Raw genomic sequence first — 15862 nt, forward strand, 5'->3', positions numbered from 1 at the left:
ACCAGTGACAAAGCAGATGAAAGCCACATGTACATGCACGCTTAACTTATTATTCACGTGCCAAACCGCAATCCTCGTATGCTTATGACATTGGTATTTCATATTTGGTAATGGCTATATGCTCTTACGTGGATAACAAAAAAATAAAAAAAAATCGGTTACTCACTATTTTTTATAATTTTCGGAATTTTAAATATATATTTTTTCACTTTGGTTATGGTTGAATCAATTAATTACTCGTTATTAATATTTTGAATCAATTTTTATCATACCCTAAAACTAATTACATAAAAATAATGTGGATCTGATTTTTCACTTGCAATAAAATGTAATAAAAAGGAATATGTTAAGGTAAAAAAAATGAATGTGGAACCAATTAGTACAGTTCGATTAAATAAATCATAAAAATATATTAAAAATAAAAATTGATTTAACTGATTAAATTATTTTTTTAATCCTATTCATATTAATTTCTCAAATCTAACTAATCTGATACTTCTTTTCGAATTAATATTCTAATTGATTTAATTAATCTATTTAATTCAAAAGCATTGAAAATCAAATGATGAATGTGGTTGGGCTAATTAATTTAAGCTGAAAAGGTTTACTGTGTAATTTATTAAGATTATTACTACTATAAACCTGTAAATCATAAACGTGTATTAGCATGATAAAAGTTAAAAAGAAAAAACCAAAAACAAAGATGATAGTAGATGTTTATGGATTAATTCGGTAGAGATTGAGCTCAAGGCATGCATATTATTAATATTATATTTAATTGTTTAATAGTACGAATTCAATTAATTTTAATTATATTTTTTAAAAATATAATTATTTTTATTTAATATTTAATAAAGATATATATTTTAAATTAATATTGATTTGAATGGAGTGATAGTTCAAACATTTGTGGTGTTTGACATAAGTTCGACCCGTGTTATTTTTAATATTGTATTAAAAAATTCTTTTAAATTATGTTTTTAAAAGAAAAAATATTTTAAATTAAAATTTTAAACATAATCAATTAGACATTTTTTAACATTTATATTATGGTATAGTATTTAGTTTTTATGTGATATAAATTACATTTTTTATAAGAAGTGATATAAATTACATAATATATTATAAACTTGAAGAAATAAATAGGTCCGGCCGAACTTTAATTTTTAATATTGGAGTTTAAGTTTAACCTATATTTTAAATATATTTAATTTTTTGTCCTAATTTATTTTCGGGTTTAAGTGAATATTCTTGCTTGGATGAGTAATTCGACGGTTGAATAGGTCTAGATATCATTTCATATAATGTTGATGGGGTTTTAGTATAACAAACAATAAATTTTTTTGGAAACTTTGATTTCCCAATTTCTAAGATTAAATTTTATCCTGTTGTGAATTTAATTAGATATATGAGATGGATTTATTTATACGACTGTAAAATTAGAGTAGTTTTGCATATTTTAATAATTTTTATAAGATTAATATTTTAATAATTTAATCGTTAAATTTATTAATATATTTGTATTTATCATACATGTAAATTTTTTGAATCAATCCAATATCTATTTAACAATTGAAAATTTTACATAAAATAAATAATTAGAAATTTTTAATTTACAGTTAACTTAACATATATTATTTATTTAAATGGAATAGATTAAATTATTAAATAATAATTATACGAAAAAATATTAAAGTTTACCTTTACAGTTTTATGTCAACGTATGTGAATCTCTCTAATCATGTGGCATGTTTGTGAGAATTAATATTTTAATGTAATTTAAAGAGGATATATTAAATAAAAAGTGTAAATTATATTTAAACTCATTAAATTATTATTAAGTTTATATTTTGGTCACTCAAGTTAAGAAAATTATAAAATGGTCATTGAATTATTTAAAAGTTTTTATTTAAGTCACTGAATTGTTAAAATTGTTGTTGTATGACCTTCTTTCTATGCACCACTTGCACCAATTGAAAGTTCTCCTTCTCCTTTTCTTTTGTAGTTCAATTTTTTTCAAAACAACTTTAAACGTCATGAATCTGCGAACCAAAATCTCTAAATAATTTTTTCTTCGATCTCAGAGATCAAATGTCAATCGACTTAGATTTAAAGTATATTCTTTTACTCATCAATAACATTCGCTACCTGGACTTTAGAAGAAAAAAACTTAATAATCCAATGACTTAAATAAAATTTTTTTAATAATTCAATGATTTAAATGAAAATTTTTCAAATAATTCAATAATCATTGATAACTTTTTGAAGTTGAATAAACAAAACATAAACTTATTAATAATTAAGTGGTTTTGAGTATAGTATAACCAGATAAAAATCTAACAAATATTTTTGTGGATCAGCTAATTTGCAGGTGGTAAACAAAACGGCTGAAATGGAAGCATAATGTATGGGCATTTCAAAGACGTTTGTTGTTTGTATATTCTTCTCTAAACATATTATATTAATAATGATGAAATTATTTGAGTTTAATGTTTTAATCCTATACATATAATGTACCCTTAAATCACTTTTCAAAATAATAATAATAATACACTTCAATCAAGTCAATAACGTCTATTTTACTCTACGTTATGTTTGGATGGAAGCAGTAAAAGAAAGAAAATGGGTGTAAAGTAAAAAATGAAAAATCTTGTGTAATATCTAATTTAAATTGAAATAAGTAAAAAAAAAAATTAAAAGAGAGAAAGGTTAAGGAACGGAACAGAACAGGTTTTGTATTATCTACTAGACGTGTGCATGGGCCAGGCCGGGGCGGGTTTGGGCTAGGCTCAACTAAAATTTTAGACCCGTTTGTTAGGCCTAGGCCCGACCTAAAAAATAGGCCTAAAATTTTACTTAAGCTCAATCCAGATAAAAATGTTAAAACTCAAGTTCAACCTGGCCCTCCCATATTAATTTTTATATTATTTTTATATAATTTTAAAATATATATAATACATCAAAAATACTATAAACATCAAAATTGAAAATAATTTTAAAAAAATATGTATACTTTAAAAAACACTAAAATAGATGTAACTTAACAAATAAATGCTTCTAAAATAATAACAAAATTAACAAATGTTTTTAAGATAATAACAAAATTAACAATAAAATAAGTTTTATACAACATCTAAACAATAACAACAAAATAGTAATAACATACTAATAAAATAGTAGCAAAATAGAGAGAAAACAATAAGAAATTAATATTAAAAAAAGAACAGATTTTTTTTGTCTTTTAGTGAATTCGGGCCGGGTCAAGCCGGGCCTGAGCCAAAATTACCTTACTCGAGACCTGACCCCTTTTTTAAACGGGCCTTTTTTTATCTAAGCCCATTTATCAGACCTATATTTTTGTCGAGTGGCCCGACCAATGAACAACTCTATTATCTAGTTTTTATTTAATTATTATTGAATATAATAAATATTTACAATTATTACCTTTTAATAAAAAAATGATATTTTATTCTTTTTATTCTGTCTCTATTTTTTTCGGAAAAATAAAATATAATGCTTTTCCTAGATAAATAAAATGTTAAATTTTGTTATTATTCCTTATACTTTGTGAAAGTCGTGATTTAATCTTTATATTTTAATTTGGTATTCTTATAGTTCATGTATTTTTTTTTAATTTAAAATTTTAGTCATCACCAAATAATAACTATTAAATTCATTAAGTTAAATTTTATTATTTTTAAAATCTGATGCACCAAAAATAATATCATATGTATAATACCATGTCAATTTGTTATTTCCACATATTACTCACTATAAATCTAGTTAACGGATTAACAATTGTCATGTGCGTTAAGATTAAAATTTTAAAATTTAAAAAAGTACAGGGATTTAGAATAATCTAATTACAGAAAATGGACCAAATCTACTACCATATGAAGAGTACATGATTAGTAATTAAATTTAACCAAATTGATTTAATTACTACTATTTGGGTTAGAAGTTAAGACTAAAATTCAAAATTTGAAAAAAATACAAAAACTAAAATTGAGACATTCAAAAAATAAAAATATTAAAATTGATCAAATTATAGGACCTAAATCCATAACTTTTAAAAAATACAAAGACTAAAAGGAGAATTTAACTGAAGTAAATACATTTCCTCAAATATTAAAATATGTTAAGGTTAATGTAATTAATGTCTAGCTGGTTTTGATTGTCTTTTCCACGGCACTATTACTATCATCCAAAAAATAAATCAAAAACACATTTTTAATTAAAAATAATGAAGTTGTAAGAACTTATTAGAGAAAGAGAGAGAGAGAGAGAGAAAAAGAAGCCTATATAAACTGACTCCCGCTATTTCTGCCTTTCAGTCTCTCGCCAACAGACTTAACAGTCAAACAACACATACACTCCATTCTCTTTATCTTCTCTTCACAAATTCCCTTTTTTTTCCTCAATGGATTCTTCTTCACGCTCCGCTGTCATCATCATCGGCGCCGGCATCTCTGGTCGGTAACATTAGACTATCTAACCAAATAGCAATACGTTAAATGTTTTAAACGAACAAATATGGGGAATATGGATGTATTATATTACATGTTATTATGAGTTAACAAATTGAAAGGGATCGCTCTTAACGAGAGGGATTATATTTTTTTAATCGATGATCTTTTAAATTGGCTAGGTATATCGGCGGCGAAGGTTTTGGCTGACAACGGAATTGCGGATTTGCTGATTTTGGAAGCTTCCGGTAGAATTGGAGGTAGGATCCGGAAAGAAAGTTTCGGTGGGGTGTCGGTGGAGCTTGGAGCGGGTTGGATCGCGGGTGTAGGTGGCAAAGCGTCCAATCCCGTTTGGGAGATAGCTTCTAAGTTTGGCCTCCGAACCTGCTTCTCTGACTACAGTAATGCCCGCTATAACATCTACGATCGGAGGTCCGAATCCGAAACCCGAAAATTTTGACTATTTCATTTGGCGGTGGATCATTGTGCTTAGAAAATGAGTGAATGAGGAAAAAATTCCCTCTTAATAATAGCCGTGTGGATATCTTGGATTCCCCGGCTTAAATTGCCTTTTTCTTTTCTGTTGTTGAGTCTGCTTTTCGAGACAAATATTCTGTGTCATATATAAATTGAAGTTGAACATTTTCAGTGGGAAGATCTTTCCGAGTGCAATCGCCGCAGACTCATACAAGAAAGCGGTGGACTCGGCGATACAGAAACTAAGGGACCTAGAGTCAAACTCTGTCGAGGATGTCGCCAATGGAGCCGAGTTACCTTTGTAAGGAGAATCTATGATGATTTCATAATTATTTGATTTTTTTCCTCTCTTAGGTGTGAGTGAATTTTAATTGTACTATTCCTTTTTTGCCTACTTTTTGTGGATTTTATTTTTCAGAACAGCGAAGACACCGATAGAGCTCGCGATTGACTTTATATTACACGATTTCGAGATGGCAGGCAAGTTCCACAACTTATTTTTGTTTTCCTCTGTTTGGATGCTAAGACAATTCAAGCGATGGAAATGCAAATGAAGAAAAAGTCATCAGAACTTCAATGATAGTGTCATTACTCATTAGGAATCTTAAATGAAAAAAACTTTCACATTGAACAGGGCTTAAAGTTTTTCTATTTTTTAAAAAACAGAGGTGGAGCCAATATCAACATACGTAGATTTTGGGGAAAGAGAATTTTTGGTGGCAGATGAAAGGGGTTATGAGTATTTACTGTATAAAATGGCAGAGGATTTTCTATTGACGTCGGAGGGAAAAATCCTGGATAATCGCCTCCAACTCAATAAGGTATTAAAACCATCTGATTGATTTCCCTTGTTTCCCTCTTCCATTTGTTTTGCTTTTTTAATCATATTTTTTAGTCCATATTATGTGGATTGTTTTGTTTTTTGCCACTCAATCATGGGATAAAACAAAGGGACATAGGGCAATAAGATAAGAAACACACAAGACCTGATAGTGTGCAAAAAAGAAAAATAAAATCTCAAGCTATGTTTTTATATGCATGCACTGCTTTCCTTTTGTTGTTAAGATTGATTGACCCACTTTTGGGAGTTTGCAGATAATGACGTTTACTGAAAGCTATTTTAACCTTTGTTTATTTTAATATTTTCTCTTAGATACACCTTTTTCTTCTCTATGGCGGGTCCCATTTCTCTATTTTTATACTTAATATCTTTTCTTGATTAATTATCATTGCTTCTTTCTTTATCTTGCTGCAATCATCATGATCATAGCAGTCTCTACTACTAATTATGCTGATATCAAATATTTCGCTGAAAACACTGGAATTTTTGTGCTTGTTTCTTATCTTGATTTATAAGCTGACCCCTTAATTTTCCATCAGTGTAATGATATTTACCAATGTTGAAAAACAGGAAACTGTAATGATATTTACCAATGTTGAAAAACAGGAAACTATTTTTGTCAACCCCAAAATGTTGGGCCTGTTACCAACTATAAGTGAACAATTTCAATGGTGCAAAGCTTTGGAAACTATTGAACAGGCTATAATTTGACCTTTACATTTCTCATTTCAATCATATATAGCCATGAATTCATCTCTTTCAAAACTTTCAGGCACTTTTTACCTCACTATCAACAACTGTAGGACCCATATTCCCCAATTCCCCCCTATGCTGCATACTGTCCACGATGACCAGAGAACAACACCCAGGAGTTGAGATGTCCTATCAGACTCACATAATAACATGCAGATAGAAAGTTTCGTCATTTTCAGCATTTAATACGTTGTCGTCTTTACTGCATCGATTGCACTCAAATCAGCCTTTTCCATGTTTTTCCTACCATTCACGGTGCCTTTTACAAAACCTCCCATAATTCGGTTATGGGGACATGGGACTCCATGTACCTCTTTCAGGCTTCAATAAAATCTTTCGGTTTTCTGCTTCTGATATCTGTGAAACTGCACGGGTTTTCTTGCGTTGACTTCTCAGAATCTCACAATTATTTTTAAAACACATTTCTATTAAATATTGTATAATTATGATGCGGGACATGTTTCTTCGTGCATGGATTTGGGGCAGGTTGTCAGGGAATTACAGCACTCGAGAAACGGCGTCACGGTGAAAACAGAGGATGGTTGTGTTTACGAAGCCAACTACGTCATTTTGTCAGCTAGCATCGGTGTTCTCCAAAGCGACCTCATTTGCTTCAAGCCGCCCTTGCCCGTACGTATCCTCTTGCTTTCTTTTGTTCATTGTACGTATCCTCGTTCTTTACTCATAACAAAAGTCAGATGTCTCCAGATAAGAGGGAATAATTAGTTGTTAATTTGTTTCCTGTTAACCACTTTTAGCCTTAAAAATAAAACCAGAGAGAGGAGACACTTTAGCTGCAGATTTATTTATTTATTCTTTTAATTGGAAGGTGAAATTGGATAGTAAAATTATTTGGCTTTGGGAATTTAAAATTGAAGTAACTTGTCTAAAATTTATTTGATTAAAAATATAAAATTAAGCTAACAATTTTTTAATTTAATGGTCAAAATCTTATGAGTTTGATATCAAGTAACCTCATTCCATTCTCAATTATAAAAAAACAAATACAAATATTAAGAAAAAAACTTTTAATGATAACAGAGGTGGAAAACGGATGCCATAGAGAAATGTGATGTGATGGTATATACCAAGATCTTCCTCAAGTTCCCGTACAAGTTTTGGCCTTGTGGGACAGACAAAGAGTTCTTCATCTATGCTCACGAGCGGAGAGGCTATTACACGTTTTGGCAGGTTTAATCGTGACTCCCTTTATTATTTGTTGCCATCTACTTGATCTTTGATATAAACCAATCCTCTTATTACTGCTGCCGTATAACGAAATTGCTGTTCTGTCACATAAATGATTATGCACAGTCACTAATTAAATACAGAATACAATAAGGCAATCTATGAAGAGGTTGGTGGGGTTGACTTCGTTGGTTTCTTATCTGTTAGGGACTGTAATTTACATTTAACAACCTAGCTGCCCACATGATATGTTGACTAGTAACCTGGAATTTTGATAACATGACAATACTACTTTGTATTACCAAGATCCGAAATCAAGTTCTGGGGGCAGCTTCTTCAGCTAAAGGACAACAATTAAAATATTAACAGTTATTTTTCCGTGTAGATATTACCAACTACCACCACATAATGGTTTTCTCCTTTATGCTGTATATAAAATTATTTTGTCATTGTCATGGAGCTCTGAACTTTGGTTGCATTATGGGAGCCAGTCACTATCTGCGCTGTTTCTCTGTTTTTATGGAGAAAGAGGTACTGGTGCTATGTTAGGAAGGTTTTAGACTTTAAATTTCAACCATGGTAGTTAAAGTTCTGCCTAGCTAAACGAGAATCCATACATCTTTTCTTGAAGCATCTTATATGAGATATTGCATCATCAATTCAACTAATTTGGCTGCTGATTTGTTGCTATGCTGATCAGCATATGGAAAATGCGTACCCTGGTTCGAATATTTTGGTGGTAACATTGACCAATGGTGAATCAAAACGTGTTGAAGCTCAATCTGATGAAGAGACGTTAAAGGAAGCAATGGGTGTGCTGAGGGACATGTTTGGGCCCGACATACCTACTGCTACAGATATACTTGTTCCCCGATGGTGGAATAATAGGTTCCAGCGTGGCAGCTACAGCAATTACCCCATAATCTCTAATAACCAAGTTGTTAATGATATTAAGGTAAGTCATTACTACTATTTACTTTTTGTGTTTTATATTGATTCTGAATCTCAGTCTCTCACTTCCATTTGTAATAACATCCAAGAATTTCATGATATCAAAATGAATGAACCAACTCTAACTTGTTTATCGGATAATTCACAGTTAAATTCTTTCTTGTGTGTGATGTGAGGATTGGTGGATTAATATATTATATATTAATGTATAATTCTTAAAATAACATCAGAATGCCATCTGCATTGGCATATTCAATCATAATAATACTTGTGTGTGTTACGTTCAGGCCCCAGTTGGACGCATTTTTTTTACTGGTGAACACACAAGTGAAAGATTTAATGGTTATGTGCATGGAGGATACCTTGCAGGTGAGGATATTTTAACAGATTGGAGAAATTACTGAATTTGCAAGTTTTTGCTAATGATTTTGATTTGGGGTTATTAAACAAACTGTTCCAGGTATTGATACAAGTAAAGCTTTACTGGAAGAAATAAGAAAAGACGAAAGAGAAAATGAGAGTAAAAGTTTCTTGCTGGAGCCATTAATAGCATTGTCAGGGTCATTAACTTTGGCACAGTCGGATGCAGTCTCAGGTCTCCAAAAATGTGAGGTTCCAACGCAATTATATCTTAGCGGCAAGCTTGGCATTCCAGAAGCAATCTTATGACTATATGGACCTAACTTTGATGATGATCATGAAAACATGAAGAATGAGAGGGATGGAAAACATGGGTTTGGATCCAACAGTGGATTTATCCCTTAATACCAGCTGCTAATTATTGCTGATGACTGGGCCTGGGTTTTGGATTTTTTCAGAGGAGTTTTGGGCAATGAATCCATGTTTGTTAAGTGGATTTGGAAAAAGAAAAAATGATCACACTGCAGATTCTAATTGTACTTCAATGTCAATATAAGAAGATTTTTTTTTTCTCAACCATAACTAAGGATTCACTCTAATGAAGGCATACGCACACCCAAATGGCTAACCCAAGGGTTAAACACATTTATAGCTGTTACTACTTGTTTTATATGTTTGATTGAAAGCATCATATCCCTTACATATTGGGCCTTCATGAATGGACCATTGATGTGCATGTGTTCACTTTTTTCCTTTTTTGTTTGTTTGTTTAAAATATTTTGCTAGATTTTGTTTGGCTTCTATGTTTATCATTAGTATACTGATAAAAATTTACAAAATGAAACTAGTATACTTTTCTCTGATACAAATTATAGGGGATACGGAATAAAATAGATAATATTTAAAATTTATAAAATGAAACTAGTAGTAAGGAAAAAGTTTTTTACAAAGAAAGAGAGGTTGGTGGATGATAAGTAGATATGAAGAGAGGATGCTGGATGAGAAGTGGACAGGGAAATGTTTTCCGAACTAACTTCGATGCCCGCACAGTTTTTCTGATAAGGATAATGTCTCATAATTGATTTGATGGTTATTGTCGTGATATGATTCCTTTTTTGTTTGAACCTGGATGTTGCTTTCCCAAGTTGCTTCATTTTTTGTCTGAACCTGGATGTTGCTTTCCCAAGTTGCTTCCTTTTTGGTTTTTTCTTTATTAGTTTCTTCCATTTGGCTTGTCTTTTTTTCCTCCTGGATATTATCTAAATTTATTTCTTCAATTTTATCTAGATGTAATGAATCAATTGGTAATCTTGGTGAGTTCCAATTTTCTCATATATTTTTTATTTCTTCTATTATGTGTGATGGAAAAATTGTCAATCTCCATGTCAACTATCTTTTTTAATAGTTGAACTGATTCTTTATTTTTATCATACTACTCTATCCAACTCTAGAATCATATACCAATATTCTTCTTCCATCAGTCCAGAGGCAATAAGATTTTCGTTGAAGTAGATATTGGGCTTTGGTCATTAAATCTATTCCTACTTGGATATGATAATAACTAGGATTATTGTAATACTTGTTAATATTTTTTGTCAAGTATTCTTTCTCCTCTCTAATTTTGAAAGGTTGGGTCCTCCGATCATTTTTTTAAGGATCCATATTTGATATGGCTGATAATTTTTTTCTTTTTTAGCTATACTAATAAGACTACTGATTTCAAGATGAAAATAATAATAAAAATCATTTTTACATACCATACGTAATAACATAGTTTTAATAAATGTAGAAAAATCTTTTAATAAATGAAAAGAAAAAATTTGAACTGTTATTTTTTTTAACAAAGCCCCATTCAATATTGCTTTTATCAAATGGTTCATGATCAAATCTAAATTTTATAGTAGGGAGTTTTTCATTTAAATTATTTGTGAAAACATAAGTTTATAGAAAGTATTTTGAAAAAACTTTTTGAAATTGAACTTGCTAGTTGCAAATAGCTCCATTTATTTTTGTAAATATTTCTATAGGCAGAATATTCCTAGCCTTATTATATAAACATAATCTAAACATTTTATTTATAACTAGGTTATTTGTTCCCTTATTAATAAAATACTGAAATATATCAAGAGGATTGTTTATCTCCTTAATATCTAAATAACTAATTTCTAGTTCTTCCCAATCTTGATATGAGATAAATTTTAATAATAAATCATGAACTTCTTGTTCTTTAGTTGTTTTTTCAACTAAAAATTGTGAAAGCTTAGCAAGTGCTCTTCTGAAATTAGCTCTTTGCTCAGTAATATGGATTTTTCATATTTCATTAATAAAATTATATAATTCTGATGGTAAGCCTAGATTATAAAAATCTTTTATTTCTTAAATTTGTTTTTTTTTTGCTCCTTTTATGATTTCAGCATAGCTGGCTTGGTATGCTGAATTTGGATCTTGAGATCCAGATAATTGACTTACCGGTTGTAGTGTAAATGATAATTGAGTTCCAACTGGTTGTCTTACCATTAGATATTGAATGTAATATCCTTGATTGGGATAAAAAGGTACTTGAGAAGGTATTGTCACAAATTCTTGATTAGGATTTATTGATTTGAAAGTATTCCCTTTGTTGTGCCTTTATAAACGGTAGACCATTCACCGATTTTTTCTAGATGTTTTTTATCTCTATCCATAAGGTCTGCTAAGATAATCAATAATAATATTGTCAGTTCATTTTACATATAAAACTTCAAAATTAAAAGTACATAATTCATTATACCATCTAATTCTTCTGGGTACAGTTTCCAAACTTTTATTAGTAAGGAAGTGTTTAACTACCTGATTATTAATTTTTATGTCAAAATTTTTAGGTGCTATATATATAAGAAAATTTTTTTATTCAAATTTTTTTATTCCTTTCCTTATAGCTAATAATTCTTTTTCATATATGACATATTTAATTTTATTCGGTTTAAATTTTCCTGAACTATATCCACATATTAATCATTTGTTATTTATTGTTCTGGCTTTTAAAATACAACCCCAATGATTTTGTGAAACATTTGTTTCTAAAATTAATTTATCACATTGTTTAAGTAATTAAACTTTTGGAGCTTGATTAATTTTATATTTTGAAATTTTTTATAATTTCAGTCTATTTTAGACTAGATAAAAGGTTTATCATTTTTTAATTTTTCATATATCATATCTATTTTTTCAGATAAATTAGGAAAAAAATTTCTTCCATAAATTATAATTCTTAGAAATTGTTGAAGTTGCTGTTTATCTTCAATTTTTTAGGGAATTCTTTCATTTTTACTATAATATGATCTTGTAGTTTAAGACTATCCACAAATAATTTTAATCCTAAAAATTCTATTTCTGTTTTTTCTAGCTCTATTTTCTTAGGGCTTAGTATGATTCCATGTTTTATGAATTCTTGAGAATGATATTTAAATGTTTTCTATGTAATTCTTGTGTATATGAAAATATGAAAATATTATCTATATAAACTACACAAAATATTTTATATTTATTAAATATAAAATCCATCCATCTTTGAAAGATTTGTGGGGCATTACATAATCCAAATGACATTACTTTCCATTGATAATGTCCATTAGGTGCACTAAAAGCTGTCAAAGGTTTAGATTTTTCTGTTAGCATGATTTGCCAGAATCTTGATTTACGGTCAAATTTACTAAAATATTTTGCTTGTTTAGTTTGATTAATTAAAATATCCTTTCTTGGAATAAAATATCCATCAAAAATAATATTTTGATTTAATCTTTTATAATTAATGACCATTCTAGCTTTTCCTCTTTTTATTTCTGACATGATTTCTAACTATAAAGGTTGGACTAGAATGTGGACTATTAGTTTTTCTATTAATCATTTTTCTAATAATTCTTTAATTTATATGTCAAATTCATCTATATCTTGTTTAGAATAGATCATTGGTTTAACTCTAATAATTTTATTGGGATTTTCTAGTTTAATATCACAATATCTAGGGCTATTTTGCCATAATTTTAATGGTTCTTCACTAAAATTATTATCTAATATTTTAAACAACCGATGACTTGTTTCAAGTTGTTTAATTTGTTCTTTTCTTGGTGGTGTAAATTTTTTATCACAAACAAATTTATGATTTTCTACTAATGGTATTTCTATAAAAGTTTTTTCATAGATAACATAATTAAATTTTTATCAATAGAAAATGGTAAATGTTGATATATAAAATTATTACCTAATAATATATCTCCATGCATCTCTGGAAAGCATAATATTTTAGATATCACAAATTTTACATTATTTATGTAGATTGGTATGTTTCTATCTTTATATTGAATTATGGTTTCATTACCTTCTATTCCTATGGCTCTTATTGGATGCTTCATACGTTCCCATTTTTCTAAAGGAATGACATGTTTTCTGCAACTACGAGTTGTAGCTCCAGTATCTAATAAAGCATGTAAAAAATATGTTTTATATTCTCTAAATTAAAATGTAATTTCAATATACGTGTAATATTTCCTGGATTGGAAATTTGAAAATGTAATTACATCACTTGTTCCAAGTTTCATTTGTTGGAGTATTATCGAAGTTTGTATTTCTTCCATTCTAGTGTTTCTAGAAGATACAGAGTTTCTACTTGATTTTGTGGGAAAAATAGGAATATGAACGGTTTTCATTCCTATTAGTGTTGAAGATATAGAATTTCTACTAGGATTTTCCTCTTCTTCCTCTATTTGAGTATTTGAGGGTAAAACCAAATTATCATTTGTATTTGTTATAACTATATTTTTAAAGTATAATTTATCACCAGACGACACATATTCTATTGTACTTACTGGTTTAGAAGTACTTGCACTACTTATCCTGTCTATCATTTAATCTCTTGGTATTGATTAATCTCTTAAATGTAATAATCTTGGTTGTATTTCAGTACTGATTTTATAAGGTTCAAAGAGTTCAATAATTTTATTATTAATTTCTTTGATTTCTACTTCTGCTGTATTAGTAGTATATTCATTAATAGAAGTCCAACTAATTGTTAGATCTTTTGCTAAATCATTAATTTTAAAATTTTTTGTCTGAATTTTAAGACATAAACATTCTTCTATCAAAGGATTTGTAATAGATATAAAGTAATTTGGTTTAACTTTAAATCCTATTACTCCTACATGTAAATTTGATTGAATTTCTCCAATAAGTGCTTTTATTAGATTTCAAATTTTTTATTTAATAAAACTGTTATTATTGGTATATCATGATAATGCTTTTATAGTTATCATTATAATTCCTAAATGTATATATCTAACTTGGGGATATTTCTTTTTAATCCTCTTAATTTTATCTTTATTAAATAGTGAGATTTCTGTTAATCCACCTCTAGTGTCTTTGGCAACTGTATTACCACTTCTTCTTTTTTATGTCTTTGACACCATATTTTATATTTAGATATTTTATAAATTTCTTCTTTAGAAATATAATTTTTATTAATTTTTTTCTATCATTTCATCAAAAAAGTCTTTTTATTCTCCAATTATATTTCCTAATTTTATATCTTGTTGTTCATTCTTAGGAATTTCTTCTAATTGATTATTAGAAATGCTTCCTATATTAAACATAAATATATATTCTTCTTCATCTTTATCAAAATCCATTTCTGATATTAATTCGTATAATATTTCATTAGGATTTATTTCCTCTTCTGAACATATTTCTAAATCTTGTTCTTGAAGTGTTTTAATCATTTTTCTTACACTTTTTTCTTTATTAGGATAATTTAGTGCTATATGACCTTCTTCGTCCCATATGAAACACTTACATTTTTGTTTTTTTTAAAAGATTTTTAGAAGTTTTTCTTCTAATAAATCTTTTTCTTTTTATTATAACTATAATTTTTCCCATTTCCTCTTTCCATCTAACTAGCTTATATCTTTTATTTTTCTTTTTATGTTTTTTTATAAGTATTTGGACTTACTTATTTACATCCAAATTTCCATCTATTTTCTAGAATTTTTGTATAATGCTTATTACTTAGTTTACGCTTAACTTGTTTAGAGGCCTTACTTTGTAAATAATGCATAGTTATTCTTTCTTTTGCAAAAATAATTCGATTTCCTATAGAATCTATAATTTCTGATTCTACACCAGATATTTTACTATGCTTTTCTAAATAAGAATCGTATTTTTTCATACAAATCTCATTCCATGGTGGTGGTAATTTATGAAAATATTAGTTTTTCCAGAAATTTATAATTTCATTTTTTTAGTTTTTGATATTCATAAAGAATTTTTTTAGAAAATTCTTCTAAATATCTGAGGTCACATAATTTAATTTTTGACAATACATAATTAGACATATAATCTTAATTTTTTTATGAGTATATCTATAAAATTCTATTTTTAGAATATAAGTTAACCCTTTTAATAAATTTTTAAGAGTTTGTTTAAGAATATAAAAAGAGTTGAAGAAAAAGTAATTAAAGTTCAAATGAAGTTACCATTCCAAAAGGGTGTTGATGAAATTATGAAGTTAATACAAGTGCTGGAGCTAATGAGTCAGCGCATGAATAATTCTAGAATGAGACAACAGTTGTAAAATCTGTTATGCATTTCTGTGTATTTAATGGCACACACATAGATGTAGTATCACAGTGTACAAGAAATAGCATGAATGAGGATATCAATTTCTTCTTTTTCTCTGCTCTGTTTTCTTCTATATTGGTCTTATCAAATTACCATTCACTTTTTCTCTGACACTTGCTCAATAAAATAAAATTAGATAGCATAATAGTTTAAGGTTTTGGGCTTAACTTTTTCAAGT

The 15862-nt window shown here is 28.5% G+C and overlaps 1 protein-coding gene across 1 annotated transcript; it reads left to right on the forward strand.

Moving 5' to 3' along the window:
* The first annotated feature begins 4328 nt into the window (after positions 1-4328).
* LOC107916282 (polyamine oxidase 1) lies at positions 4329-9755 on the forward strand. Its single transcript, XM_016845465.2, has 10 exons — positions 4329-4472; positions 4649-4898; positions 5116-5244; positions 5362-5423; positions 5610-5764; positions 7024-7167; positions 7579-7728; positions 8426-8680; positions 8964-9045; positions 9137-9755. Exons 1-10 carry the CDS (start codon positions 4421-4423, stop codon positions 9343-9345), a joined length of 1488 nt encoding a protein of 495 aa, XP_016700954.2. The 5' UTR covers positions 4329-4420; the 3' UTR covers positions 9346-9755.
* Positions 9756-15862: the final 6107 nt, after the last annotated feature.

This window comes from Gossypium hirsutum, chromosome A08 (assembly GCF_007990345.1).
Source record: "Gossypium hirsutum isolate 1008001.06 chromosome A08, Gossypium_hirsutum_v2.1, whole genome shotgun sequence".
Lineage (NCBI taxonomy): Eukaryota > Viridiplantae > Streptophyta > Magnoliopsida > Malvales > Malvaceae > Gossypium > Gossypium hirsutum.

Bases quoted from the DNA above. Each gene is read 5' to 3' on its own strand.
- LOC107916282 (XM_016845465.2), top strand. From the start codon at position 4,421: ATGGATTCTTCTTCACGCTCCGCTGTCATCATCATCGGCGCCGGCATC. The intron at 5,424-5,609 runs GCAAGTTCCACA...TTTAAAAAACAG, and splicing joins ACACGATTTCGAGATGGCAG to AGGTGGAGCCAATATCAACA. The intron at 9,046-9,136 runs GTGAGGATATTT...AAACTGTTCCAG, and splicing joins GCATGGAGGATACCTTGCAG to GTATTGATACAAGTAAAGCT.